We start from the raw sequence: 26612 nt of genomic DNA on the forward strand, positions 1-26612 counted from the left end.
AAGTGGTAAAAGGAGTCTGGCCCAGAGCTAGATTTTAACCATTAAGTTATAATTCCTTATGTAAGGAGCTCCTGGATTTAGTATAAGCTTATATTTGCTTTTAAAGTTACTTGATCCTGAATGCATTAGAAGAATCTGTGTGGCACCTTGGAGTAACCTAGATTGGGAACTGTGATGCCTGGGTTTGTCTTCTGGTTTTGCCAACTAGGCAGCCCCTCCATCCCCCGCCCCTTATCCAAGGGGGATACTATCCAAGACCCTCACTGGATGCCTGAAACTGGGGATTGTCCCGAATGCTTTACATACTGTTTTTTCCTATATGTATATACCTATGATAAAGTTTAATTTATAAATTAGGCTCAGTAAGAGATTAACAACAAAAAGTAATAATAAAATAGACCAATCATAACAATATGGTATAATAAAAATTATGTGAATGTGGTCTTTCTATTTCTCAAAACATCTTCTTGTCCCATACTTGTTGTGATGATGAGAGATGATAAAATGCCTACGTGATGAGGTGAAGTGAGGGGAATGACGAAGGCACCATGACATAGCGTTGGGCTCCTGTTGGACCTTCTGACGATTTGTCAGGAGGAGGGTCAGCTGCTTCCAGACCACAGTTGACTGTGGGGAACTGACACCGCAGAAAGCAAAACCATGGATAAGGAGGGGACTACTGTATATTTCACTTTTCAGGGCTTTAATTTCCCCAACTCTCAAAGGGGTTTTCTTAGGACACAGAGTCCTAGATGATCATGAGGAACCTTTCTCGCTCTAATATTTTATGATTTGAAAAATCTTGTTGGCCCTATTAAGTCCATAAAATATGAATGAAGTTGGACGTCCAAATTCTCTCCCCTAGGTTATCTTTAGACTTTCCAGTTTTTGCCCTGGAGACAAAGGAGTAGAGGAAGCAACGTTAAGCATGGGATTATGGAGAGAGGGAGGGTTAGAAGAGAAAAATCAAGGCCCCCACTCAGACCTGCAGCGTGTGTTTGAGGAGGGCAGGTGGAAGCTGGAACGTTTAGGACCGCCCGCGAGACCCAGTTGGCCGGAGGTGCACTATCTTCAGCAAGCCTGGATTGCCGAGGTTCTGTGCTTTGGTGAAGAAAGTCTCCGGGGCTTACACTGGATAAAGCAGTAGTGGTTCTTGCAAATAGTGATGTGTTTTTAGTGTATGTTACACGTTTTTAGTATACATTTTGTTAAATGCTGTGGTCTCCAGATATGACTGCGTGGATCATAATCGCTCAGGAAGTTGGTTTTAAAATACAGATTTCGGGGATGCCTGGGTGGCTCAGTCAGTTAAGCGTCTGCCTTCTGCTCAGGTTGCGGATCCCAGGGTCCTGGGATTGAGTCCCACATGGGGGGGCTCCCTGCTCAGTGGGGGTGTCTGCTTCTCCCTCTGCCCCTCCCCCCTGCTCCTGCACGCTCTCGCTTGCGCTCTCTTGCTCTCTCTCACACTGCTCTCTCTTTCAAATAAATAAAACCTTTTTTTTAAAAAAATACAAGGCAGGGCCCTGAAATCTGTATCTGTGGAATCAGGTGGGTGTGGGTAGGACCTGGGAATCTCAGATTTTTTAAAGTTCCTCGGGAGATTTTACTCCCCGGCGAGGTTTGTGCCTCTTGCCTAAGCCACCTGTCCAGCGGCATCTCTGCCAGTGGCTGGCACTTGCACCCATAGAGAAATGCTCCTGGCGCCCTGAAGCCCTTAAATTCTTTGATCCCTGTCTGCTTGCATGTGTGTGCATTCCACACCTGGAATGTCCTTCTCCCTCCGCCCCCGTCCGCCCCCTTTAGATGCTCCAGGATTTGCTGCTTGTTTTCCAAGAGCCAGGTTAGCAGTTGCGTCACTGATGATACCGATGGTCACCAGGTAGAGGGAGACTTCGGGCCTCAGGGCCTCTGCGGCACGTGCTTCTGGCTCCCTGTGTCATCCCCGGCTCCGTACTAGGATGCAGGCCCCTCCAGGACAGGCCTGCATCCAGCTCCTCTCTGAGGAGCCGGGGCACCTACATGCTCAGTGGCTCTCTGGCATTTGGCAAAGTGCAGACAATGTTTGATGAATGAATGACTGAGCGTATACAGCAGTGAGCACGCTAGCGTGGTCCTCAATGGATCCGGGTGAGGAAGGCTGTCATCCCTGGGGGCAGGAAGCTGGTGGGATGGGATCTTGGTCGGATTCCATATGGGGGTTCAGAACTTACATTGTGGTGACCCCCCTCCCTGAGGTCCAGTCTGGTGTGGAATGTGTGATTTCTTATTTCTTGTAGCTGAAGAGGGCCAAGTAATTTCATGATGCAGGCACAGGAAGGGGCAGGTGGGTGAATGGCTGGGCCCAGGGAAGAGAGAGAATCTTCCCTTCTCGGAGAGGAGGTGCTGGGAAGCTGTTCCAAGAGGCAGCCAGACTGGTTTTGTTTGCTCCTGAGTTTTATTTTAACTAGGTGGTTTGAGATTTCACTGGCCCTTAACTTCTGGCTTGACTTTGGTGTTCAGGTCAGACTCTTTCATGTAATCAGAGCCTTATGATTTCTACCTAGGAAGCTCCTCAGCCACAAACTGGGGGGTGGTGGGGGGGTTATTTAAAAAAAAAATCATAAGTAAGGCCCTTCTCACAGGCCTGGAACTGAATATTCTAGTTAAAGGAATGTCGACAAATCCATTCAGTGATTCAAAATAAAAGGTTCTAAAACAGCAATCTGCTCATCTCTAGATATGACGGTAGATCATGAATGGTTATTTTGGTTACTGTCTTTGAGATTTTATTGCCTTTAGGAAAAGAGAGAACTTAAAAGTCTTTGGGAAACAAGCTCAGTTGTGTGTGTGTTTTTTTTTAAGAGCTTAGTTTGTTTTGAAAACTTCAAGGGTCGTGTATTAATTTTTCTGATGATCTTATTCTGAGGATTTACCAGATAATAGGAGAGAAAGGAGTCTAGCATAAAGCATCTTCTGGAGCCTTGGAGAGGGAGTTTTATGGAAACCTGGCAGGGGCTAATTTTGCTTAGAGCCTGTATATAGCCATAATAGGGGCACCTTAGCTCTGATTTCCTGGAGCCTGGCACATCTTAGATGCCCAGGAAACAGTTGCTGAGATATTAAAAAAAATTTTCTGAAGTGAAACACTTCATAGCTTGCAGGGTGGATGGACCAGCAGCTGTATTCTCTCATATTTTTAAACACAAGTCTAGGTATGCTGGATGGAAGATGACCTAGAAACTCTCCATTACTTTTCATTTGCGGGGTTTTGAACTTGACTTCTCTTTTTTTTTTTTTTAAAGATTTTATTTATTTATTTGAGAGAGAGAATGAGAGACAGAGAGCACGAGAGGGAAGAGGGTCAGAGGGAGAAGCAGACCCCCCCGCTGAGCAGGGAGCCCGATGTGGGACTCGATCCCAGGACTCCAGGATCATGACCTGAGCCGAAGGCAGTCGCTTAACCAACTGAGCCACCCAGGCGCCCCTGAACTTGACTTCTTGATTTTGATTCCCATGAATTATGCTGAGGAACCCCTAGGCACATTGTGCCCCTCTGGTAGGTAGATTTTGAAAAGTCTCACTGGTGTGATGTTGGCAGGTGTGGGGAGTAAGAACAGAGCTATGAAGAAGAAGAACATTTGTATTTGGTTCAAGTGGGAAATTGGCCGGGCAAAGAAAGAGTCACCTTTTTCTCCTATTTCTTTTTTGTTTGTTTTCCCTTTAATTGCAGGCCCAGTGCCAGGACTTGACAGGAGCTGTGTATGCTGTGGGGTCCTGGCCCTGTGGAGCTTTTAGTCTGGGCCAGGCTGTTCTGTGAAATGCTGGAAATGTTCTGCGTTTTCACTGTCCAATATGGTAGTTACTTTTGCCACAGGTGGTTTTTTGGGCACCTGAAATGTGGCTAGTGTAACTGAGGAACTGAATGCCTGATTTTTTACATTTTAATTAATTTTAATTATATGTAACTTACAACTTTGCTGAGGGCTGTTTGCACCCCAGTCTGGGATAGTAGCTTCAGGAATTTCCATCAGCTTCTCAAGCCACTCCATGCTGAAATGTGTGCGTGTGTAGGAGTACATATCCATCTATTTTTGTATTTTATTTTATTTATTTATTTTTTTTTAAAGATTTTTTTTTTTTAAATTTATTTATTAGAGAGAGAGAGTGAGAGAGAGAGCGCAAGAGGGGAAAGGGTTAGAGGGAGAAGCAGACTCCCCGCCGAGCAGGGAGCCCAATGTGGGACTCGATCCCGGGACTCCGGGATCATGACCTGAGCCGAAGGCAGTCGCTTAACCGACTGAGCCACCCAGGCGCCCTATTTTTGTATTTTAATACCTGTCATAGTCTCAATCTTACATGAAGTACAAATAAAAAATTTGTAAGTTGTTGCTTTTTATAATAATATTTAAGCTAAAAAGTGTGCCTATTATGTAAACCACTCCAGGATATAAATTCTCCATCTCCTAGAGAGATTTTGGAGTTGTCTTTGACCTACAAAGGGATGACGTAAAAACATAATGCCTTTTTAAGTGGGTTCATAAATGCATACCTGCTTGTGGGTTTCACTGTTTTGATGCTTTTCCACTCTGATAGACCTTGAGTCATTTTAACTCATTACCACAGTACATTTAAGCTTACACATTCTGCTTGGGATAAAACAACTTTTTAAAAATTGGCCCCATGGTGAGGGGGTGGGGGCGCTGTCATTTAAGTGTCTGACTCTTGATTTCGGCTCAGGTCATGATCTCAGGGTCCTGGGATTGAGCCCCACTTGGGCTCTGCGCTCCGAGGGGAGTTTGAGGATTCTCTCTCTCCCTCTGCCCCTCCCCCTGCTCACATGCCTGCAATCTTTCTTTCTCTCTCTCTCTCAAATAAATAAATCTTTAAAAAAAAATAAAAGTGGCCCTATGAAGGTGAAGTTTGTCTTACCATTTTCCATTTTTTTATTTTTTAATTTGATTTTTTAAAGATTTCATTTATTTATTTGACAGAGAGAGACACCGTGAGAAAGGGAACACAAGCAGGGGGAGTGGGAGAGGGAGAAGCAGGCTTCCCGCCGAGCAGGGAGCCCGATGTGGGGCTTGATCCCAGGACCCTGGGATCATGACCTGAGCCAAAGGCAGACGCTTAACGACTGAGCCACCCAGGCGCCCCCCATTTTCCATTTTTTAAACGTGATTATTTTTTGGTTCTCTTGATATGAAATTCAGACTTGGTGTTGAGTCTAGCATAGTAAGGAGGCATGTGTATTTTAAACTTTTTTTTCTTTTACAAATCACGCTGTAGGTAAGGACAAGAAATAAAGGAATTCATATGTTTATTAAATATATTTTATAAATTTTAAAAAATCTTCCCTTTTCCCCCTCTGTTTTTTGGTTGTAGGAGTTCAGAGGTGGGTGTTAACATATGCAATTATTTTGGTGGGCCAATTTGTATATTCCAGGAGATTGGGATCTTCTGAACTGGGCATTACTGGTGATAGAATGAAATCCATCCTTTCTGATCCCACTGATCTTTCCTTAATGTTAAAACTGATGCTTGACCAGCAGTACTGTTCCCCGCTCTACAGGTGGCCTTTTCTTACTGATGTTTGGCTGAGTGGCAACAGTTGCCTGCGACGAACCACCTTCACTGTGGTTAGCCAGTGTCCCGCCAGTGCCGTGTTTGACTTTTCACTCTTTTCCTGAAAGGACACTTGCAACGGTGGTTATTGTGCTTTGGCCTCAAAGGCACGAACATGAGTCCCACTTGAACGTAAGCCTACCTGGGTGTCCGGAGCAGGATGTCACCAGCATCCTGAAATCCCGTACGTAACAGGGAGAGCTGGGGATGTCCGAATTCCACCCCGGAGCCCGTGTGTCCTGCTAAGGCTTGTCCCACCACTAACCCGAGAGAAACATCTGTCCGTGCTCAGTGACATCACCCTGTTTGGCCCCAGTGTATTTTCCCAGACGATGCTTGAGTGTGATGTGTGCTGGTTTCTGTCTAACCTCAGCAGCCTTAGTAAATGCCGGCGAATACTCGACACGGGGGTGAAGGCGATGGCGGCGGCAGGGAGGAAGGTCCAGGCACGGAGAGGATGTGTGTTTTTATGGGTGACTGGGTCGATCTGTGCAGCGTCGTTATTTGTGTCGTTAGGCAGTTTACATAATGAAGTGGTTTGCTCAGCAGTTCCATCCTTCCAGCTTGCCCGGCTGTCTGCATTTTGTACACGAGCCCTGAGGACTCTCCCCCTTCTCCCTCTCTCCTCTCCATCCTCATTCTTTCCCTTTGTTCTTTGTTTTGGCTTAATAACTAATACTCCACCCCACCCTGCTGTTGCATACAACCATGTGGTTGTTACTTGAGTAAAATATGGATTAGCATTCATGGGAGGATGCAATTATTTTAGTTCATACAGATGAGGCAAGTTTTTTTTTTTTTTTTTAATTTAAACAATATTTTCATGGGAAAGATCATTTGCCATAGAGTTGTGAACTTGGTCTGGTCTGCCCACCTCAGATAAAAATAACCGTTTGGAATGTAAATGTGAACTTGAAGACACTTGAAGTTGTCAAAACTAGTATTTTTCTACGATGAGCCTATTCTGCCTGATTGCAAGCTGCCTGTTCTCCGCTCCCTCTGATAAAGCCCCAGCCTAAAACTTGCACGAGGTATGAAAACTCCTCTGAACTGACATTATCACTTTAACTGTACATGTGTGCTCTCCTGGAGGGGGAAAAAAAAATAGGATGTTGAGAAACAGCTCTGAGAATACAGACTATTCAAAAGATATTCTTCTGATACATTTTAAAGAAATTCGATTTTTATGCACTACTTTTAGAAACCTATCTGTGGCTTAAGGTGAGAATGATCTGGAGTTTTTTTGTTTTTTTAATCTAACCCTGTGGTCTTTCATTTTTAAGATGGTACAGGGTTTTTCTTATAGACCACCTAGTGTCTGGTGCAACCTTTTCATTTTTAGGGGGCAAAGTCACTTGCCCAAGGCCACGCAGCTGGAAGGGGCTCACGGTTGAGGGGGGTTGTCCTGCTAGCCTTCTGTCTCCTGGTTTCCCCTGAAAGCCGCATGGTAAACGGCTTGTTCACTTTGTCCCTTGGTTTAATGCTAAGGATATTCAAGTAGGAAATAACATGAGCTGTGGGGAAAAAAAAATCTCTGCTTTCAGTCGATTATTTGTAAGGATTTTTGTTTGCTTATTTGTTTCCGCAGGACCCTTGGTCAACTGGTTTTCGAAAGCCATTTTCCACTTCTATTTTGGTCCTTCGTTTTTCTAATGGAAGATGCTTTTGTTTTCTTTTAGCTCTGTGTCTGTTCGAGGCGGGGCTGTTTTGCTTAAATTTGGAGCAAAAACATATTGCTATATTTGACATAAGCATATTTATCTGTAAGAATAACGAGATTTCTTTCGTCTGCGTTGTCTTATTGCAAATCTACCTCCATCCACGCGTGTGTGCACGTAAACATGCGCCCACATACAGTCGCACACATGATATGTTTTTGATTCCCAAACGTTTAAAATTGCCACGGGACTCTTATTTCTAGTAAAAGATCCTGCTGTGGAAATCTGCAGCATTTCCTGCTGTGTGTGCCAGGGCCCGGGGACCCTGGTTGCCATGGAAACTAACATCCAGCCGCTGGGTGGTACTTCCCTTTAGAGCTGCGTTTGAGCGCATTTCACAGTCCAATACAATGCTGATGCTTCTCCCTTTAAAATAAGGAGAGGGGGGAAAATCTGAGTGATTACAAATTTATTTTTATTTTTTTATTTTTTAAAGATTTTATTTATTTATTTGACAGTGAGCGAGGGAACACAAGCAGGGGGAGTGGGAGAGGGAGAAGCAGGCTTCCCGCCCAGCAGGGAGCGCGACGCGGGGCTCGATCCCACGACCCCGGGATCATGACCTGAGCTGAAGGCAGACGCCCAACGACTGAGCTACCCAGGCGCCCCAGAGTGATTACAAATTTTTTAAAAAATGCTATTTCTGCGAAGGTAGAAAGAGACCTTAATATGCACCCTTTTCATGAGTGTCACCCAGAGGTGGCCAGAGGTATCTGATAAAATACAGAAGAATTTCGGGGGAGGTGGTGAAAGTGGAACCTTTGCCCTGAGCGGGGGATCTGTAGGCTTCTCTTTGGGAATGACGGCAGGGCGGGCTGACATGGCCCTTTATCCCGTTGACTCTGGCTGAGTCCGTTTGATTTGTCTGAAGGGCTTGAGAGCAGACAAAAGACCAGCTTTCTGCATGTTCCCCGCCCCCTCCCCCCCTTCCTGCATTTCCTGACCCCTCTCTCTCAGAACCTGCCCAGAGAACCGGATCAGAGAGCCTGGAGAGCTTGCCTGAATTTTAGCCCTGGATTTGCCAGTTGAGCACATGGTTGCCATCTGTGCTTGTTGAAAGGCGGATGCTGATGATGAGAGTGATCCTTCATTGGGATAATACGGTTTAAAGCCAAGTGCAAGATGGGCTGCTTGTACGAGAATCGGAAGGTCTCATGAGCCATGTGAACACAGCTCCTGACTTCCCAGTGGTTTGGTGGCCCATCGGTCACTGGCCACAGGTGGGCCTACAGCACATCCTCCAGGGAGGTGGCAGATACCCAGCCCCAGGTTCCCACTGCCCGTGAACAGACTCCATGAGATGGAGGGAGAGTAAGATGGGCCCCAACCCTGTTTAGATGGACGCCTAGTGCTCTGACATCTGTTTTTCCAAATGTGTTTGTACAAAGCAAATGCTGGGAGTGGATGATCTTCAGAAACAGCGAGATGGACCAGAGCCTTTGCCTGTCACAGGTGGTGGGGATCTCAGTCCAGCCGTGGCCTTGAGGATTCAGCTAGCCCTCCAGCTGCTTTATCTTGAGGTGGTAGCAACTCCATTTTGCAAACAAGGGAAACCAGCTTGGTGACTCGCAGTGACTTGGTTAAAATGTCACACAACTTCGAAGCCGCAGTGCCTGGAGTGTGTGTCTGCTCTGCGTGACCCTCAGTCCCACATTCTTTCCACCTGAGAGATCAGTTGTATATATAGAACCATCTCGGGATTGAGACCAGCATTTCTTCATCGTGGCACTATTGACATGTTGGGCTGGATAATTGTTTGTTAGGACTGTGCATTGTGGGATGTTTGGCAGCATCCCTGGTCCATCCCCCACTTGTGAAAACTGAAAATGTCTCTCAACATTGTCCTCTGGGGGTTAAAACGGTCCTGAAGAGAACCTTTGAACTAGACCCTTCAGGTATTTTCATATGGCGGTTTGACGGAATCATGGCTGTGCCTTTTCTTGACGCAGTTGTGGAGAACTTGGTTCATTTAAGCTAGGTTTTAAGTTATTTATAACCGTGTTTTGATTTTAGAAGTTTGACAGGTCATGCAATTGTTTCATCCGAGCAATGACCACTGTGCTAAGTCGTGGATAAAACTTTGTGAAGAGTCCACATCTTACCAAAAAAGATTGCTCCTTTTCAACAGAAGGTCATTTCCCAGTGTGAAAATATGCATAGTGTTTTAAAAGATTAAGTTGAATCAGAACAGTGGTGGAGACGAACGGAGGGTTTTCGTTCCCGCTGGGCTGGCTTCCTTCACGGAGAGGTGGCTTGGCAGAGGAAGAGCCTGGGTCAGGATGCGGGCATGAGGTCGGTGCTGCCCGGTCACAGCTGGGTGGCCTTGGTGGATCAATCCGATCGGACACACCTCAGCTTTGTTGTCTATGGAGGACAGTGGGTTCAGCCATCCCTGCCTGTCAGGGTGATCGTGGAGCTCGCTTGACGCTGTGGCTCTGAAAGCCCCCAGCAGCTATGACACAAGGTCATGTGTTCCTGTGTCACGTAATTTCTGGGGGTCCTGCCCACATCAGACCGGTGGCTCCTTGGCTTCTTCTTAGACACCAACACTCCTGTCTGATTCCACTGTTGCTTGCCCTGTCTCCTACCTCTCTGTCTCCAACCTCTGCCTGTGCCTCTGGATCTCTTTACGTCTCTGATTTTCCTCCGAAAGACCTCTGACATTTTAAAAGTTCCCTTTATTCTCTGGGCTCTGTTATTATTTTGTTTATTACTAATACAGTTTATTTTTTTGTTTATAAATGAGTATTTACATATTACAAATATTACATGTAATTATATTATGTTGCTATTAGATTTGGGGTATTGTAATGGTAACTTGAATGAATTTTTTTAAATGTTTTATTTTTTCAAGCTTTATCGAAGTATGATTGACAAATAACTATATTTAGGTTGTGATTTTTTTTTTAAGGTGTACATCATGATGATTTCATATACTTAGACATGAAATGATGACCATGATTAAGTTAATTAACAAACCCATCACCTGACATGATTACCATTTTTAAAAAATGAATTTTGAGAATTTTAGTTGCCTCTCACATGCCCCCGGTCTGGGGAATCTCCCCTTCCCCACCTTGGCATTCACTTGGAATGTTCCTTTCCTTCTCTCACACAGACCCTGGCTGATCCTCTAAGGTTGCTCTCAGGCAGTTTCTCCTCTGGAAAGCCTTTTCTTGGTCCTTAACTGGGCTAGAGGCTGCCCTGCTTTGCTCCAACCCCAGAACCTGGGCTCCACCTGCCCATCACTGTTCCCTTACGAACCTCTGAGCTTCTTCAAGGCAAGGACTCATTCACTGATTACACTACAGAGCATGCTGGTGTGCCCTGTCTTTTTTTTTTTTTCCCTTAATTAAGATGAAGTTCATATAACATAAACTGTTTTAAAGCGAATAGTTTGGTGTCATTTCATTTATTTACAGTGTTGTACAACTGCCTCCTCTGTCTGGTTCCAAAGCATTTTTATCACCTCAGATTAATCCCTGCACCCAGGGTGATGGAAAAGTTGTGGAGGTGGATGGTGGTGAGGGTTGTACAACAGTGTGAACATACTGTAACGCCATTGAACTCTACACTTAAAGAATGGTTATAATGTTGGGGTGCCATTGAACTCTACACTTAAAAATGGTTATAATGTTGGGGTGCCATTGAACTCTACACTTAAAAATGGTTATAATGTTGGGGTGCCACTGAACTCTACACTTAAAAATGGTTATAATGTTGGGGTGCCTGGGTGGCTCAGTCGGTTAAGCGTCTGCCTTCGGTCAGGTCATGATCCCAGGGGCCTGGGATTGAGCCCCACATCGGGCTCCTGGCTCAGCTGGGAGCCTGCTTCTCCTCTCCCTCTGCTGCTTCCCCTGCTTGTTATGCTCTTTCTCTCTCAAATAAATAAATAAAATCTTTTTTTTATTTTTTAAAGATTTTATTTATTTGAGAGAGAGCACATGAGAGGGGGGAGGGGCAGAGGGAGAAGCAGACTCCCTGCCGAGCAGGGAGCCTGATGCGGGACTCGATCCCGGGACTCCAGGATCATGACCTGAGCCGAAGGCAGTCGCTTAACCAACTGAGCCACTCAGGCGCCCAATAAAATCTTTTTTTAAAAATGGTGATAATGCACAGAGGATTTTTAGGGCAGTAAAAATTCTCTTGTGTCATACCATACTGATGAATACATGACATTATCCATTTGTCCAAGTTCACAGAACGTACAACACCAAGGATGAACCCTAATTTAACTGTGCACTTTGGGTGATAATGATGTACCAGAGTCAGTTCATCAGTTATAACACATGTACACTCTGGTGGGGGATACTGATAATGGGAGGCTGTGCATTTGTGGTGATAAGGGCGTATATGGGAAATCTGTCCCTTCTCCATTTTGCTATGAACCTAAAATGGCTCTAAAAAATAAAATCTTAAAGAGATGGCTGTGATGCTAAATTTTACGTTAGGTATATTTTACCACAAAAAACCCAAAAGCCCATACACATTAAGCAGGTAATCCCTATCTTCCTCTTGTCCACTCCCTCCACTAGTATCTGGCAGTCACCCTGCCGGTGTTTTGTATTTTTTTCATCATTATATCCTTAGCCCCCAACATGGTTGTTGCTGAATAAAACTTTGGTCAGTGATGAGCTTTTACTCTAGCACTGATTTATCTTTGTGTATTTCTTCAACAGCCACATAATGAGAAAAGTTATCTTTAAGGAAATTTCTTTGAAATGTTTCCCTAGTATTTAAGAGTTTTCTACTTGTCCACCGATATCTGCATAGTAGTGCCTCTGGAACCAAAGCTACTTTTGTATTTATCTGCGCATCTTTGTTATTTTTAGTTGATATTTTGGGTTGATAATGGTGGTCCTGGTTCTGTTCCTGGTGGCATCCATCTGATACACTCAGAAACAAAGACTGAAACAAAGACTTACTGAATCTTTCAAATACATGTAGTGATGGCCAAATACATGCTTTTTCTTAGGATGTTAAAATTTTCAAATACTGTTTCTTTTATGGAGGAGAAAAAAATGTAGCCATCCTTTCAGAAATTAATATTTTTAAGCCGATTTCTTCCTTGAAGTATGTTAGTCTTTTTCTTTAGGCTCACAACTCATAAAATCTTGTTCTTCCCTGTTGCTCTATAATTTATAAAATTGTATTGCAGTTGGCTTGGGTAGAATTTACTTAAGCATAGTTGAGCCTTTAGATTTTCTTTCTGGCATGGACAAAAGCCTCATTAATTATGAATATGAATTCCTTTTGCAAAATGACAAGATTGAACATTTCCTCATGCCAATATCCCAGCTGTCTCATTCTGATGCTCAACAAAGACTTTTAGAGATTGTCTTTAATGGCCGTGCTATCAGATACTTAAAAAAAAAAAAAAAAAAAAAAGAGAAACTAAAAAGAATGCAAAATAGCTTACAGTTTTGTTTTTCGAGAAAAAATAATGAAAGGTTTTTGTTTTAGTGCGGACGTTTTCTACTCTTGTAATGCATTTGTGGGCTCGAAGATTTGACCATGGCTACAAACCAAAGGATCATTTCTTCTCTCTAAAGTGTAGGTACAAAATTCCATTTGTTTAGATGACCAGTACTTGGAGTCCCGAGGCTCAGGTCACCTTTCGCCCTCTGACCAGCCGAAGCTCACTCTTGGTCTCGTGACGGAGATGGCAGTGGGCGTTGGTAGCCAGCCAGCGCTGAGCCCTCACCGCGCTGGTGCTGATTCATTATGGCCTCCCCACGTTCGCAGGGGGTAGCTAGCGTCTGTTACCACCACCGGAGGGGGCGAACTGGGGCTTCAGTCCAAAGCCTCCAGAGGCTATGAGCCACCATATTCTGTTGCCTCGGTCCTGAGTGTGTCTGTTCAGCCATCGCTTGACCAATCTCAGTGCAATGGTTTTTCATATTCTCACTTGCCCTGCATCCTGTGGTGTTTGCTGCTAGAGAAATTGACCCAGATATGGCAGGTGGTTCCTTGGAGTAGGACCCTTGGAAGAGGTGTTTTCACCTCTGGCCTCCAGCTGTGGTTTTCTTGTCTGGAGATGGATCTGTGTTGTTGCATTCCTTCCAGGCTGTCAAGGAAGCCAGCACTCCTGGAAATTCCCTCCTAAGTTCGGAGCCTAAGGGCCAGGGAGTGCACTGCGTGCCTGTGCCCGTGTTTGATATTAAGGCTGCAGGCTGTTGGAAACCTTTTTTATGTTCCCAATTCCTTGAGGGGCGGATGTCTGGTGTTGCCACTCCTCTTCCATTTTTTTAAAATTTAAATTTGTTGTTTATTATTTATTTGCTTACTTTAACCGGAAGCTCTGTAACATTACACATGAGCCAATCCTGCTTAAGTCCCATGAAAATAACCTGGGGCCGGACCGCTCAGTGTGCAGTTGCTTCATTACTTTAGGAAACCTCAGGATTGGAACCAAGGTGCACTGGTTCGGCCGGAGGCTGAGGAAGGAAGGGCGGACGACCGTTTGGCAGCGTTAGAAAAGCAAGACAAAGCAGTCATCCATAGTTCAAAGCCCATCCATTTTTGTTTTTTTTTGCCGAGAACATGGTTAGGGGTGTAATTTGGCTTCAGAGCCCCTCCTTGTTTTCTTGGACTGTGTTTAGTATGCATTTGGCTTCAAACGCTGTTTCCCATTGTTGCGTCTGTTCCTGTGCTGTGTTGTCGTCCCTTCCCTGCGTTGTTCTCCGTCTCTGAGGTGGGGACTGCTGTTCCAGCTGCCCAGAGCTGGCCCTGCCGTCAGCCCCGGCCCGGGCAGCCGGCCTTCACCCTTGGCCTTCCGTCCAGCAGCCTGGCCTCGCCCTCCCCGGCCCCAGGCTTCCTGCTCCCTCCCAAGGGCCGGACTGGCCCCTCCAGTGGCCTCTTTGCTGCATTTTTGCCCTGCAGGCATGGAGGCAATGGCCAGAGCGGTCCTGTTCCCTCTCGCAGCCTCAGAACCAAGCACTTACTCTCTGGAATGGGGCCGCGGTTCCCTGCCTCTGTGCTTCTCCTCATACCTGTGACCTTGCAGACGGAGGGCGGGAGGCACGTTAGTTCCGGATCCCAGCTGCTTTGCCACTGCTGATGGCTGTGTCGCCCCCAGGGAGCACCAGCCAGTCAGTAAATAGGGCTGACCCCGGCTCGAGGGAGGCTGCTGGAGGGGGGCACGCGTGCGGATGAACCCTGCTCTCACTCCACAGAAACACGGCCCCTGAAATCATGTCAGTGTGAATTGTAAAAGAGGGTATATTTTTTTGGTGTGAATGCTGCCCAGCTGTTAGAGTTGAGAAATTGCACAGTGTGCTGGTTAAGAACCTTCAATTTGGGTTGAACCCTGGCCTGTGCTTTCTTTCTTTTTTTTTTCTTTGGCAGCGTGACCTTTGGCAAACGGCTCTAATCTCTGCATACCTCAGTTTTCTGGTCTGTAAATTAGATGCAATGATAGCACCCATGTAGGGCTGCAGGGAAATCTCTGTGTGTGTGTGAGAGAGAAGGGCCTAGTTCAGGGCCTGGTCCATAGCAGACTTTACATGATAGCTATTATTTTTTTTTAAGATTTTATTTATTTATTTGAGAGAGAGCCTGAGCAGAGGGAGAGGGAGAAGCAGACTCCCCACTGAGCAGGGAGCTGATGTGGGGCTCGATCCCAGGACCCCGGGATCGTGACCTGAACTGAAGACAGACGCTTAGCCGACTGAGCCACCCCAGCAACTGTTATCATGAAGATGGTAAGCTACTACTTACTTGTCTGTATGTGTGAATGTGTCAGGCAGTATGCTGTGCTTGCTGTAGATTATGTTAATTAATCTTTATACAAGGTCGTTCTGAGAGAGGTGGTATTGATTTACACAGTGGTCAGGTTCCCTGAAATAATTTGAAATATATTTAGGATGGGTACATTTTCATTGTGGACATTTAAAAAACTTCCACACACTCCAAACACACACCCACTCACTCTCTCTCTCTCTCTCTCTCTCTCTCTCTCTCTCTCTCTCACACACACACACACACACACACATACCCAAAAAACAACTGGGTGTGGCATAAAAGCAGTACCTTTCATGACTGATGGATGATCCTGGGTGGAAGATTAGTTACTTGAGTTTGTCATTTGCCTTTTTTTTTTTTTTTTTTTTTTTTTTTTAAAGAATGCCACAGCTTCCTGTGTTGTTTTAGATTTGATAGACACATTTGTGTAAGGTTTCCAAGGTCCAGCTTTTCACTCAGCAGGAAGCTGAGCACAATAATCCTCCTTTTTGTTTGCAATGCTGAACCTTGGAGTCTACTCCATGGCGGGGGTGGCGGGAAACGTTTCTACTCTGTGCTCTGCCACTTAATCCCCAGGTGGCCTTGAAGAGATTATTAACTTGCTTAAATGTGATTGAGGAGCTCCCTTTCTGTGGTCCAAAGAAACCACTATTCTGGCCATGAGGGTCTTTGTGGCCTGGTGTATTCTTCCTCCCGTAGGAATCAAGTCTGGGGTAAGGGCGTCAATGCAGAGCTGATAGCCTACCACAGCATGGGTAGGGGTGAGGGCTCCTTGCGTCCTTACCTGTTTTGCTAAGGAGTGTGTCCTTCATTCATGCTGTGGAAGCACCGTGCCTGGCACCAGTGAATGTTCTTCAACACGTGGAAGGGGTGGTTGAGTTTCTCTGTTGAGAGTATATTGGTGATCAGGTCCTGGATGTTCTTGAAAGAGATGAATATAACAGAAGTGTTAAAATGATTACTGTTGCATGCTGTTCATTCAATAGAAATGCTATATTGGGTTCTGGAACTTGAGTGCCTTCATTGTGGCATATAAATAATCTTTGTTTTTTCTTTTTTTTTTTTTAAAGATTTTATTTATTTATTTGACAGAGACAGAGAGAGAGGGAACACAAGCTGGGGGAGTGGGAGAGGGAGAAGCAGGCTTCCCGCTGAGCAGGGAGCCTGATGCCGGGCTCCATCCCAGGACCCCGGAATCATGACCTGAGCCTAAGGCAGACGCTTAACGACTGAGCCACCTAGGCGCCCCAACCTTTGTTTTTTCTTATGATCATCTTCCCTCTCTTTGCCTTGGAGTAATCCCTCCATTCCCTCCTCTCCTACCCTAACGTGTTCTCCCCTGGGGCTCAACTTCCAGGGGCTTCCTTCTTACCTACTTTTAGCTGAGAACGGATGCATCAGCTGGCTGGCAATGGCCCCCTGAGGTTTGATAGCTGGAGGAGGGAGGTCCTTCTTCTGGTGACTTGTCCCCTCCCTGTCCTGCTGCCTGACTCTGGGCCTTACCTGGTGCTCCTGAGCTGGAGATGGAGCTGACCTGCTCGGGAGCATCTGTATTCCAGGTGTAGGGTCTGATGCAGTGGTAAAGCAGTTGCCTTTTAAAAATCTCTTCCTGGTACTGACAACTGAAACTCCAATACGACTCAATTTCTGTGTTTCCTAGGGCTTAAATTCGTTCATAAATAGCGGTTGGGAGAAGCTGACTTAACTGTTTTTGTGAACCCTAGATGCAAAAAAAGTCCTGGAGTAAATAAGGAAAGCTAAGTTTAGAGAATGTCTTGGCAGTTGTTAGAGGTGATTTTAATCAAATCCCAAATTAGTGTGTATGTGAGGTTCATAACTCTTTTTTGATGGTGGCTGTTGGGGTTAGTCCTTGTCAAATCCTGTACAGTGTGTTGTATAAATTTTCTCCCATTGAGGAGTTAGGCTGCCTTCTAAACTTTCTCATGGATCTTGTTGCAAAGTGTGAGAGGTTTCAAGATTCTCACAGTCTATATAAATCTTCCATTGGCATTCTCAGATGTTCAGTGTGAGGCGAGTCGACTGGTATTGTGGGTTTCTACACCACATCCAGCTCTTCTGTTGTGACCGAATGGCAGTTGGTTCCATGGTTCACCGAACAAACTCTGAACACATTCCACTTTTAGAGGACTGGGGCAGCTTCTGGAAAGGGCTTTTGAAGCAGATCAGGCAAGGGTTTGGGCCCAATAGGGCTAACTGTCCAGAATGGGAAAGAATGCATGTACCTTCAACCCTGTTGCTCACAGGAAAAAGTGACCATTTCTGTGGAAACTGGAGTGTTTTTGAATCTTCATTGGTGGGCCTTTGCCCAGATGAAAATCTGATCTTTCGAAGCATAGGGAACCATGCAGGACAAGTACATATTCATGCAGAGATCGACTCCAAAGGCCTGCAGGCTGGTAGAATCTATTCTCATATAAGTTAACCTTCTCACTGCAGTAAAAACAGAGAGGGAGATGGAAGGAGGGAGGTGGGACAGAGGGAACACAGCACACGTGCAGTTAAGCTTTAGAGGTAAAGAATTTGAATCTGTTTCTAATCAGGCTCTGCACCAGTTTTATTTAACTCGCATAATGGCTAGGCAGGGTTTGGGTATGACATCTAAGGGAGGGGGCAGGTCACAGACATGAATGAGTGGAGTCTGGCTGCCAACGGGAAAGCATGTGGCTTGTCTAAAGCAGGCAACGACCCTGTTGTCTTATTGGAAAGTGGGCTTAGGTCCTTGGATTTTTAGGAACAGTGCTGTCCGATAGAATTGTATTAGACTGAAATAGGATTGTAGTAGCCATTGTATTGATGATGGAAACGTTCCATACCTGCATCATCCAGTAAGGCAGTCACATGTGGCTACTGAGCACTTGAAATGTGGCTGGTATGATCGAGGAACCATATTTTTAATTTTATTTCAATTGAATTGATTTAAACTTAAATAGCCACGTGTGACTCATGGCTACCACATCGGGCAGCACAGGTGTAGAAGAAGCCAGAATCTGGGTATTATGTACAATCTTCTGATTTTTAGGAGTTTGCAGGCTACATTTGGCTCATGGACTGTCACCTTACAACCTCTACCCAGACGAAAATCAGAAGGGCATTTAAAAAGTCCTGATACTTGTTGGGCTTTGCTCTCAGATGGTCTGATTTAACTCCTCTGAAGTGGGGCTGGGCATCAGTATTTTCTAAAGCACCTAGGTGGATTCTAAGTGCAGACAGGGTCAGAAACCACCTCTTAGACCCTGAACATTAGAGGGTGACCATACAAGATCCTTATGGATTTTCAAATGCTCAAAAGCCACTATAGTGTCCAGGTACTTTCAGTTTCTATACGTGTTCAATGAGGATGGTTATACCGGCCTCTTAGAGTAGTTGCAAAGGCTAAATAAAATCTGTTAAATGAAAAGAAGAAAACCAGAGTTGAGATGCAGGCACTAGGCTTGGCTTACTTACTAGCTAAAGGTCTTGCCTTCACAGACCAACCTCGCCTCTGTGGGGGAGGAACACTTTTTCCCAACACCTTCTGAGGTTCTCCAGCGAGGGACCCCATGAAATGGACTGACAAAAGGCAGATTAACAGGAGAAAAACATACACATTTCTTTCATATAAGTTTTATGCCAGATGGGAGCCTTCATAAGGAAATGAAGATTCTAAGAAATAGTTGAACCTGAGTGGCTTTTTAAGTTTTGATGAGGAGTGGAAAGTCATGGGAAAATGTGATGGGACAAAAGGGTAGAAACTAAGGTAGTTACTGGGGGAAGTGTATCAAGGCCTGTTCATTCGGATTCCTTTAGATATCCCTCCGAGGGCAGAGAATCCTTCCTGCACCTGCTGCTTCTCAAATCCTTTCAGCTTAAAGTATTTCTTATGTCAAAGTGGCATATTTGGGGGCAGCATATCCTGATCCCCCTCACCACATACGGGATTCAGACCTTGCCTTGGCAAAACCATGTAACCCTCGCTATGGACTATAGAATTTCTTAAGAAAGGAGTGCCTAAATCTTCGAATGCCAACAGTCTTCTGACGTCACACTCTAGAGCAAGAATGACAGATACACGACAGACGTTGTGTGTTGATCTGCGTCTGTTAGATTCCAAAGCTGGTGCCACTCCCAGGTTAACAGGTTGGAGTGGAATTCAAAGTAGAGAAAGCGAAGGAGGATAGACATTTTATAGTTTAAGGAGTGTTTTTAGGCATGCGTGTGTGTTTTTAGTGAAAACAGGCAATGAGTTGCCATTGGTCTGTAAATTCCACAGTGGAGGAGACGGGGTTTGCCTTGTTTATTGTGTTCCTCCGGCCCCAGACATTGTAGGGGCTCATTAAACCTTTGTTGAATAAGAGGGTGAATTAGAGCCAACCAGGCCTTGCACCAAAGTGTTGAGATATTTGAGAAAGATTGTTTTCATGTCTGTTCTCGTAAAAGGTTTGGAGAGGTTAGTTAGTTTTCTTTGGGTCACAGAGCTAAGTGGCAGAATTAGTATTTTAAAGTCTGATATTGTTCCTTTAAGACCATACTAACTTCATTGCCATAAATACATGTACTAACAACACATACACAGACAAACACATACATACACACAAAAAAGAAAAAAAATATACTAACCACTAGGTAAAATCATTTCTAAAATGCATGCAGTGGATCAGAGGGGGATCAACTAGGATTATGGATCCCTAGGATTAGGGATCAGCCCATCTATCACTTCCATACTGAGGGTATATCACTGAAAACTCCCAGGGATCAAAGACCTTTAGGGGAAAAGATGTGTTTGATATCCTTTATATCCACCAGCATGTCCACTGCTGAACCCACAAGAGGAATCTAAGGAGCACCTACCGATCTGATTCAGAAAATATAAATAAGTATTCTCATACTTCTTTTTCATGGAGGAGAGAGTGAAACACTTAACGTTTAGAAATAAGCAGGCACGTTTTAAAATTTGTAGTCTTTTGCCAAGAAGTGATGAAAGGAGTTTTCAGACTTTCTTGGGATTCGTGTAACAGAGGTGGGTGCTTTCTTTCTGAAATGTACTGTTGTAAACATTTCCTGTGCCTGGTTCTGTTTTGGTTTATGCAGACCTCTAAATCTTTCCCCCCAACCCTCCTCCCCAAAATAACCCCACATATACTGCATCTCTAACAAGCTGGCATCAACAATTTAGAGCAGGGTCGGGCAACCTAGACCCTGCGTGCCACATCCCCTCACTGCTGGCCCATGAGCCGAGAATGTTTTTTTACACATTTGAAAAAAAGGAGTCCTGTTTCACGACATGTAAAAATGAACATGAAATTCAGACTTAAGGTTAATCCATAAAGTTTTATTGGAACACAGCCAGCCCGTTAGTGTTAAGGTTTGGTCTATGACTAGTTTTGGAGTTGAGTCATAACGGAGACCCGATGGCCCACAAAGCCTAGGATATTTACCCCGTGACCCTTGACAGAAAAAGTTTGCTTTGAATTCAAGCAAAGTAGGTTGGGAGGAAGTAGTGTGGGGCTGGAGGTAGAAAGTGTGTGTTCCTTACCTTTTCCCTGCCTTTGGTAAAATTTAAATATTCCAAATGAATCGTTCTTTAAAAAAAATTTTTTGGGGGGGCGCCTGGGTGGCTCAGTCGTTAAGCGTCTGCCTTCGGCTCAGGTCATGATCCCAGGGTCCTGGGATCGAGCCCCACATCGGGCTCCCTGCTCAGTGGGAAGCCTGCTTCTCCCTCTCCCACTCCCCCTGCTTGTGTTCCCTCTCTCGCTGTGTCTCACTCTGTCAAATAAATAAATAAAATCTTTAAAAAAAAAAAAATTTTTTTTTTTTCTCTTCCTCCTGATTTTGTGTATCCCTGAAATGAAAGTCTTGATGGAGGGGAGACAAAAGAAAAAAATAAACCATTGGTGATGGTGGTGGCCTCAGGAAGGAAGGCCTTGATGTTGTTGAGCAAGAGCATTCTTAACGGCTCTCGCTCTCTTCTGTGGCCCACCCCCAAAACCTTTACAATTCTGAATAGACAGTTTTTCTCTTTGCATCACATGGGGAACACAGCATGAGCGTGTTCATCTGACTGACTTTATTATGTATGCAGTGAGGAGTACTTGACATGACACAGTGAGTCGTGCCAAGTTGCGTCGGCTGCCCTGTGAGCCTGTGCCTGGCTGACTCTTGGGGACGGCAGCTGGCTGGCCTCCGTCCTCAGGTTTTGCCCTTTCAAGGAGCCTGTTGTATGGGGTTCACTTTGTATGCTGCATCTGAAGCCCCACACCTTGGATTTAAAAGCGATTCCAGGGAACTAAGACTTTTTCATTGAGAGCTTCAGACTCTTGGCACCTCTGGGGAGGCGGTTCTCTTTGTGCGGAGGAAGAATGGTCTTGGCAGCTGAACAATGGCAACAGGAATGAGGACAATATTAGCCTTCCCAAGTCTAGATATGAGCACATGGTTCTTCTACTGGACCCTGGAATGCGGTGAAGGCCCTGAGGGTCCCTCAGGCCCACAATTGCCTCGTGGTTGCCTGCCTGGCTTAAGGTGTTGAGCTGAAACTCTCTGGATGGTCATGAAGGTGTCCACTGGATGAAAATCGTTCCGGGCAATGGAAGGTCTGGGTGTCCTGAAGTCACTGAACTCAGTGGTGAAGAAGCGTAGCACCAGAGAAGGGGAGCTTTGCTTTTGTTCTCCCCTGTGCCTCATTTCTCTCCACATTCCTGCAGTGTCTTCACCTTGGAAAGAATTTAATTCTTATTACAACCTTTATGTTTTTCATACAGGTTAGGGATAATGTCCAGTTTTGTAGACATCGGGTTACAGTCTCAGTTATGATCAATTTAAAAAGATCAAATCATGAGTAAACACCTTTTCGTTCCTTTCTTCACAAAGTCTTTATGTGTCTGACTTGGCCTTGGAAGTCCTTCGCCATTTTTCTTGATTAAAACAAAGAAGGTTGGGCGGGGGGAGGATTTGAGTGTGACGAATTAATGAAGAGGGCAGCACACCCCAAATGTCCTTCACCACTTACCAGCAGTGTCCCTTCTGCCATTTTTCAGGTGCACACTCTCTCAAATCTTTTATATATATATACATATATATATATATATATATATATATATATATAATTGTTTTAATGAATAAAGGGTCTACCTCACAAAGTTGTTAGAATCAAATGTAAAAGTATTTCAAGAGATGGAACCTGTTACAGGAATGTTTGTAGCAGCTCTAACAATAGCCAAAAGGTGGAAACAGCCCCGTGGTCCATCATGGGGTGAATGATAAGCTGTGGTAGCTACACCCAACAGAATATTATTCAGCCACAAAAAGGAATGACGTGCTGGTAATTTGCTACAACTTGGATGAACCTTGAAAACACGATGGTACGTGAAAGTCAGACACCAGAGGTCTCCTATGATTCTGTTTATGTGAAACTTTCTGAAAAGGTAAACCCATAGAGACAAATGGCAGGTTCGTGGTTGCTAGGAGTGGTGGGAATGGGGGATGGGGACTTACTGCTTAATGGGCGTGGGAGTTTATTTTGGAGCGATGAAAACATTTTGGAACTAGGTAGAGGTGGTCACTGCGCAACACTGGCAATGTACTAAATGCCACTGAATTGTTCACTTTAAAATGGTTAATTTTATGTTATGTCAATTTCACTAACATTAGAAAAAATATACTGGGGTTGCCTGGGTGGCTCAGTTGGTTGGGTGGCCAACTCTTGGTTTTGGCTCAGGTCATGATCTTGGGGTTGTGGGATCGAGCCCCCCATCCAGCTCTGCACTCAGTGGGGGGTCTGCTTGAGATTCTCTCCCTTTGCCCCTCCCCTGGCTCGCAAACCCTTGTGCACGCTCGTGCACACTCTCAAATCTTATATATATATATATTTTTTTTTTTTTAATTTTTTTTTTGCTATATTGCCAGGAGCTATCAGTCCCTGATATGCTTGGTCTACAACCTGTGACAGGAAAACTCACCTTTACACAGGGGACCCCGAGGCTTGGATGATAGAACTCGTTCAAAGTCAGGTCATTGGGAAGACAGCAGTTTTCCTGCACTTCTTTATTATTTCCATGTGATATTTGCCAGCAGGGTGACGGGAGAAGCCAGCAAAGTGGATAGGCTAGTGAAGGATCACTCTTCTTCTAGAAGCTTCAAACCTACCTCTCCATGGAAGACAGTTTCTTGACAGTACCTGCCATGGAGCAGAAGAGTTAGTTTTTGCTCTGATTCTTACTGGCTACGTATTTTTGGCCTGGTTATTTCCTCTAGCTCTTTGAGCTGGTTTTCTCTTTTAAAATAGAAATAGTAAGAATTATAAGAGGATTGTTCGGAGTTTTTAGTAAGATGTGCAGCCTCCGGGCGAGGTTAAGAAATGTAATCTGTTACATACCTGTTCCTTCTGCAGTCTGGTTCATTACATTTCCCGGAAAGGTTTGAGAAGCCTTGTGGCTTCAGAGGTCTATCTGCGTAATGAAATGTCCTGTGAGAACCCCGGTCTACCTTAAGCCACATTCCAGCTTGGATGGGTGGCATTTTCCTTCTGCCCTCTGATGAGGACGAGCCTTCCTGTGTCTCGAGGGGCTGGGATTGCTTTCACAGTTGGGTGGCACCCATGACACTGAAGGGTACTTAACCACTTACCAGCAGTGTCCCTTATGCCATTTTTCAGGTGGATCTGGCATTTGGTTCCATGAAACAAGGCAGTGTTGGTGAAATGCTCTTAGGCTCTGAAAAAAGAGAGAAACAGTGCTTGCAGCTGCTTAACATGTCACAGTTCCCGCTTCATGATGCCCTAACAGGAGGCGAGAGAAATACTGCTTCCAATCTGGGTCTCCTTATCTTCCTGTAGTAACAGAAATCGAAGCAGCCCATCTGTGCTCCTTCAGAACAAACAACAATGAAGTCATAGTGCTTAAAATAGCGCAGGGTGGAATGGCGGAGAGAGCCCGCTTTGCCTGACCTCCCTTGCGGACTCTCACACAGCATTTTGGGATCCTGGCCTTGCGCTGGGTCTCACTTGGCGTGTCCGCGTCTGGGTCACGCGTGTCCTTGTGAGCAACTCGTAGCACCCTCGAGTGATTTTCTTCAAGAGGAACATACCGTGTGAAGGCATGTGTGGTCTCCTCTCTGGCTTCATATTTCATTTTATGGGGCTTTCCCTCTTCATCTCTACTGTGCTGTCCTTACACATTTTGGTACCACTTTAAGACACAGCTCACCTTACTAAACAGAACACAGCAGTCCAGTGTGGAATGTAGAGGAACTGCATTTCCTAGCTTTCGGAGACCCTGATGGCTTAGTCTGGAGCCAAGGGCCTGGATTTGGTTCTTGAGGTTTAAATCAAGTGAAAAAGACAAAGTCACCTTCCTTCTCTTTCCTGGACGATACGTAAAAGGCCACAGTTCTCCATGATGCCCTTCTTCTCCATATTTTTAAGTGGAGGAAAATAATATTACTGGTTAATACTATCTTTGTGTCCCTTAGCGTCTGGGTGCATCTTATTATTTCACTACACACATGCCGAAAAAAAGTAGATCCTTAATTAGCATTCTTTGAGATGATCGCAGAGTATCGATTCCAGTTGACATTTGTAAAGTTATTGTATGGGCATGACTGCCTGAGTTCCTTAAAACTTCTACAGAACAGTACCTACTAGATGTGGAGACATGTACCCTTAGTATGTGTTGTGATAGGAATTTTTCTATGAAGTCACTGAATATAGCCAAAATCGAGCTTTTGTCTTATTATTATGTCTTATACAAATAGTGTTGATCAGATGTGTTTATGAATGGAGAATCTCAGTCTCCTTAAGTGATGTTTATAAAAGAAATGGATGTTGATCATAGCAGGTATTTCTTGGGGCAGGTATTACTTGTGTTCTTAATTAAGATGGTGGTTATATAAGAGATATCTAGTGTTTCTCATCTGAGAGCTGTTATTTGAAGGCAGCTGTCTACAGTCACAAAATCTCAAACTTGGACTTGGGACATCTTGAGCTAATTTGCTACTGCCGTGAATCCTTCTCCAGAGTTTGAGCCACCAGTGGGAATGGGAATGTCTTGGAATACTCTCTCTACTTTGGTCGTCTTCTGAAAGTTAGCTTGCTTGCTTCCTTCCTTCCTTATTTATTTATTTTAGAGAGCGAGCAAGTGTGAGTGAGGGGAGGCGCAGAGGTGGAGGGAGAGGGAGAGAATCCCAGGTAGGCTCTGTCCTGAGCGTGGAGCCCAAGGTGGGACTCAGTCTCACCACCCTGAGATCATGACCTGAGCTGAAACCAAGAGTCGGACGCTTAACAGACCAAGCCAACTAGGCGCCCCATGAAAAGTTATCTTTATGAGAATTCTGGGTGTCCCTAGGTTCTTATGCTGTGAAGTTTTAGAAGGCAAGGCAGCTAGTGAAGGTGAGGATAGTGAAGGAAGACTTCATGAAAGCACTGTGACTTTTCTGGTCCTGCGGGACTCAGTTTGGGTAGAAAGGGAGGACAGCTTGGCTCTAATGAGGACCATGTGGAGACTCCTCTCTGGAGGGGAGAATGGGTGAGTTGGAAGCAATGAGAGAAGAGAGGTTGGCACAGTCAGAGAGGTAGGGGAAGCTCTGATTTTGGAGGAGGGCTCTGGAGGGTTCTTGAGATGAGAAGTGTTTAAGGAGGGTAGCCTGCAATGAGGGACTGGAGCAGTCCAGACCCGATGAGCGTATCAGACTGCAGAGGCACTGCAGAAAACAAAACTGAAAAGCCACGTGTCCTAGAAGGTCTCCTCAGAACTGATGACAATGGAAAATTAAGACTGCCTGAGTCTTGTACCGAAAATGGCAGCTCTCGGTTTAGTTTTGGCGACCAGGCCTCTTGGCACTCATGGGTTCATACCCCACGCCTCCTGAAAGGGATGATTTGAAGTCTTCAGAGGCAGAAGAGCCCTGAAGCCACCTCTTTCATCCACAGTCTCTGGAGTTTTCTTCTTTAACCACTTTAGAGACAGGATGAATCCATTTCTTCGTAATTAAGCGCTCGCAGTTCTTTTTACTGTTCCTCCTTAACCTCTGATGCTCACTGCTCCAATATAACCATGCAAATAAGATGATGTGGAGAAAGCTCTTGGTAGCCCCTAGGGTGCTATACAAGGGGTGTTTATCATAAACCCACTTCCTTATTTTTATCCTCTCAAACCATCAGTTCTAAGTGTATCACGTTTGCTGAGCTTGCCTGCACGTTTGTATTTAAAGTTGTAGCTCCGTGTCGATTTAGAAGACTCCTTTGCTTGTAGGACACAATCAGAAGTCCCCAGTGGCCTATGGGCCTGCATGGGAGGCCCCTTCAAACCCCCTCCCCCAGCACTTGTTCCCAGAGTTGGTTGTGCTCAACCCTAAGGGCCCAGCTCCTTTCCACCCCAGGATCACTGGCAGGATATACTCGCAGTTCCCTCTGCCTGGAAGATTCTTCCCCAGACTTCTGTACAAGTTTCAGCTCAAATGTAACGTCAAAAAGGCCTTCTCTGAGTGCGCACCCACCCCAGGTTAAATACCCCATCCTCCTTCCTCTACGCACTGCCCCCCACCATTCCTTGTCTCTTC

The 26612-nt window shown here is 45.1% G+C and overlaps 1 protein-coding gene across 8 annotated transcripts in view; it reads left to right on the plus strand.

Moving 5' to 3' along the window:
* Positions 1 to 26612, plus strand: part of MTSS1 (MTSS I-BAR domain containing 1) — a 161647-nt gene that overhangs the window by 32283 nt on the left and 102752 nt on the right. The window contains exon 1 of one of the 8 annotated variants that reach the window (XM_064587894.1): positions 3306 to 3535. The exons of 6 other annotated variants lie outside the window; for them this stretch is intronic. In XM_064587894.1, the coding sequence (XP_064443964.1) occupies positions 3382 to 3535 (154 nt within the window). In that variant the 5' untranslated portion in view covers positions 3306 to 3381. Of the gene's footprint in view, positions 1 to 3305; positions 3536 to 11422; positions 15023 to 26612 lie in introns of those variants that run through there. One more of the 8 variants, XM_064587897.1, reaches the window with a different exon arrangement.

This window comes from Mirounga angustirostris, unplaced genomic scaffold (assembly GCF_029215605.1).
Source record: "Mirounga angustirostris isolate CCGP_5_RB_7025 unplaced genomic scaffold, mMirAng1.0.hap1 SCAF_4, whole genome shotgun sequence".
NCBI lineage: Eukaryota > Metazoa > Chordata > Mammalia > Carnivora > Phocidae > Mirounga > Mirounga angustirostris.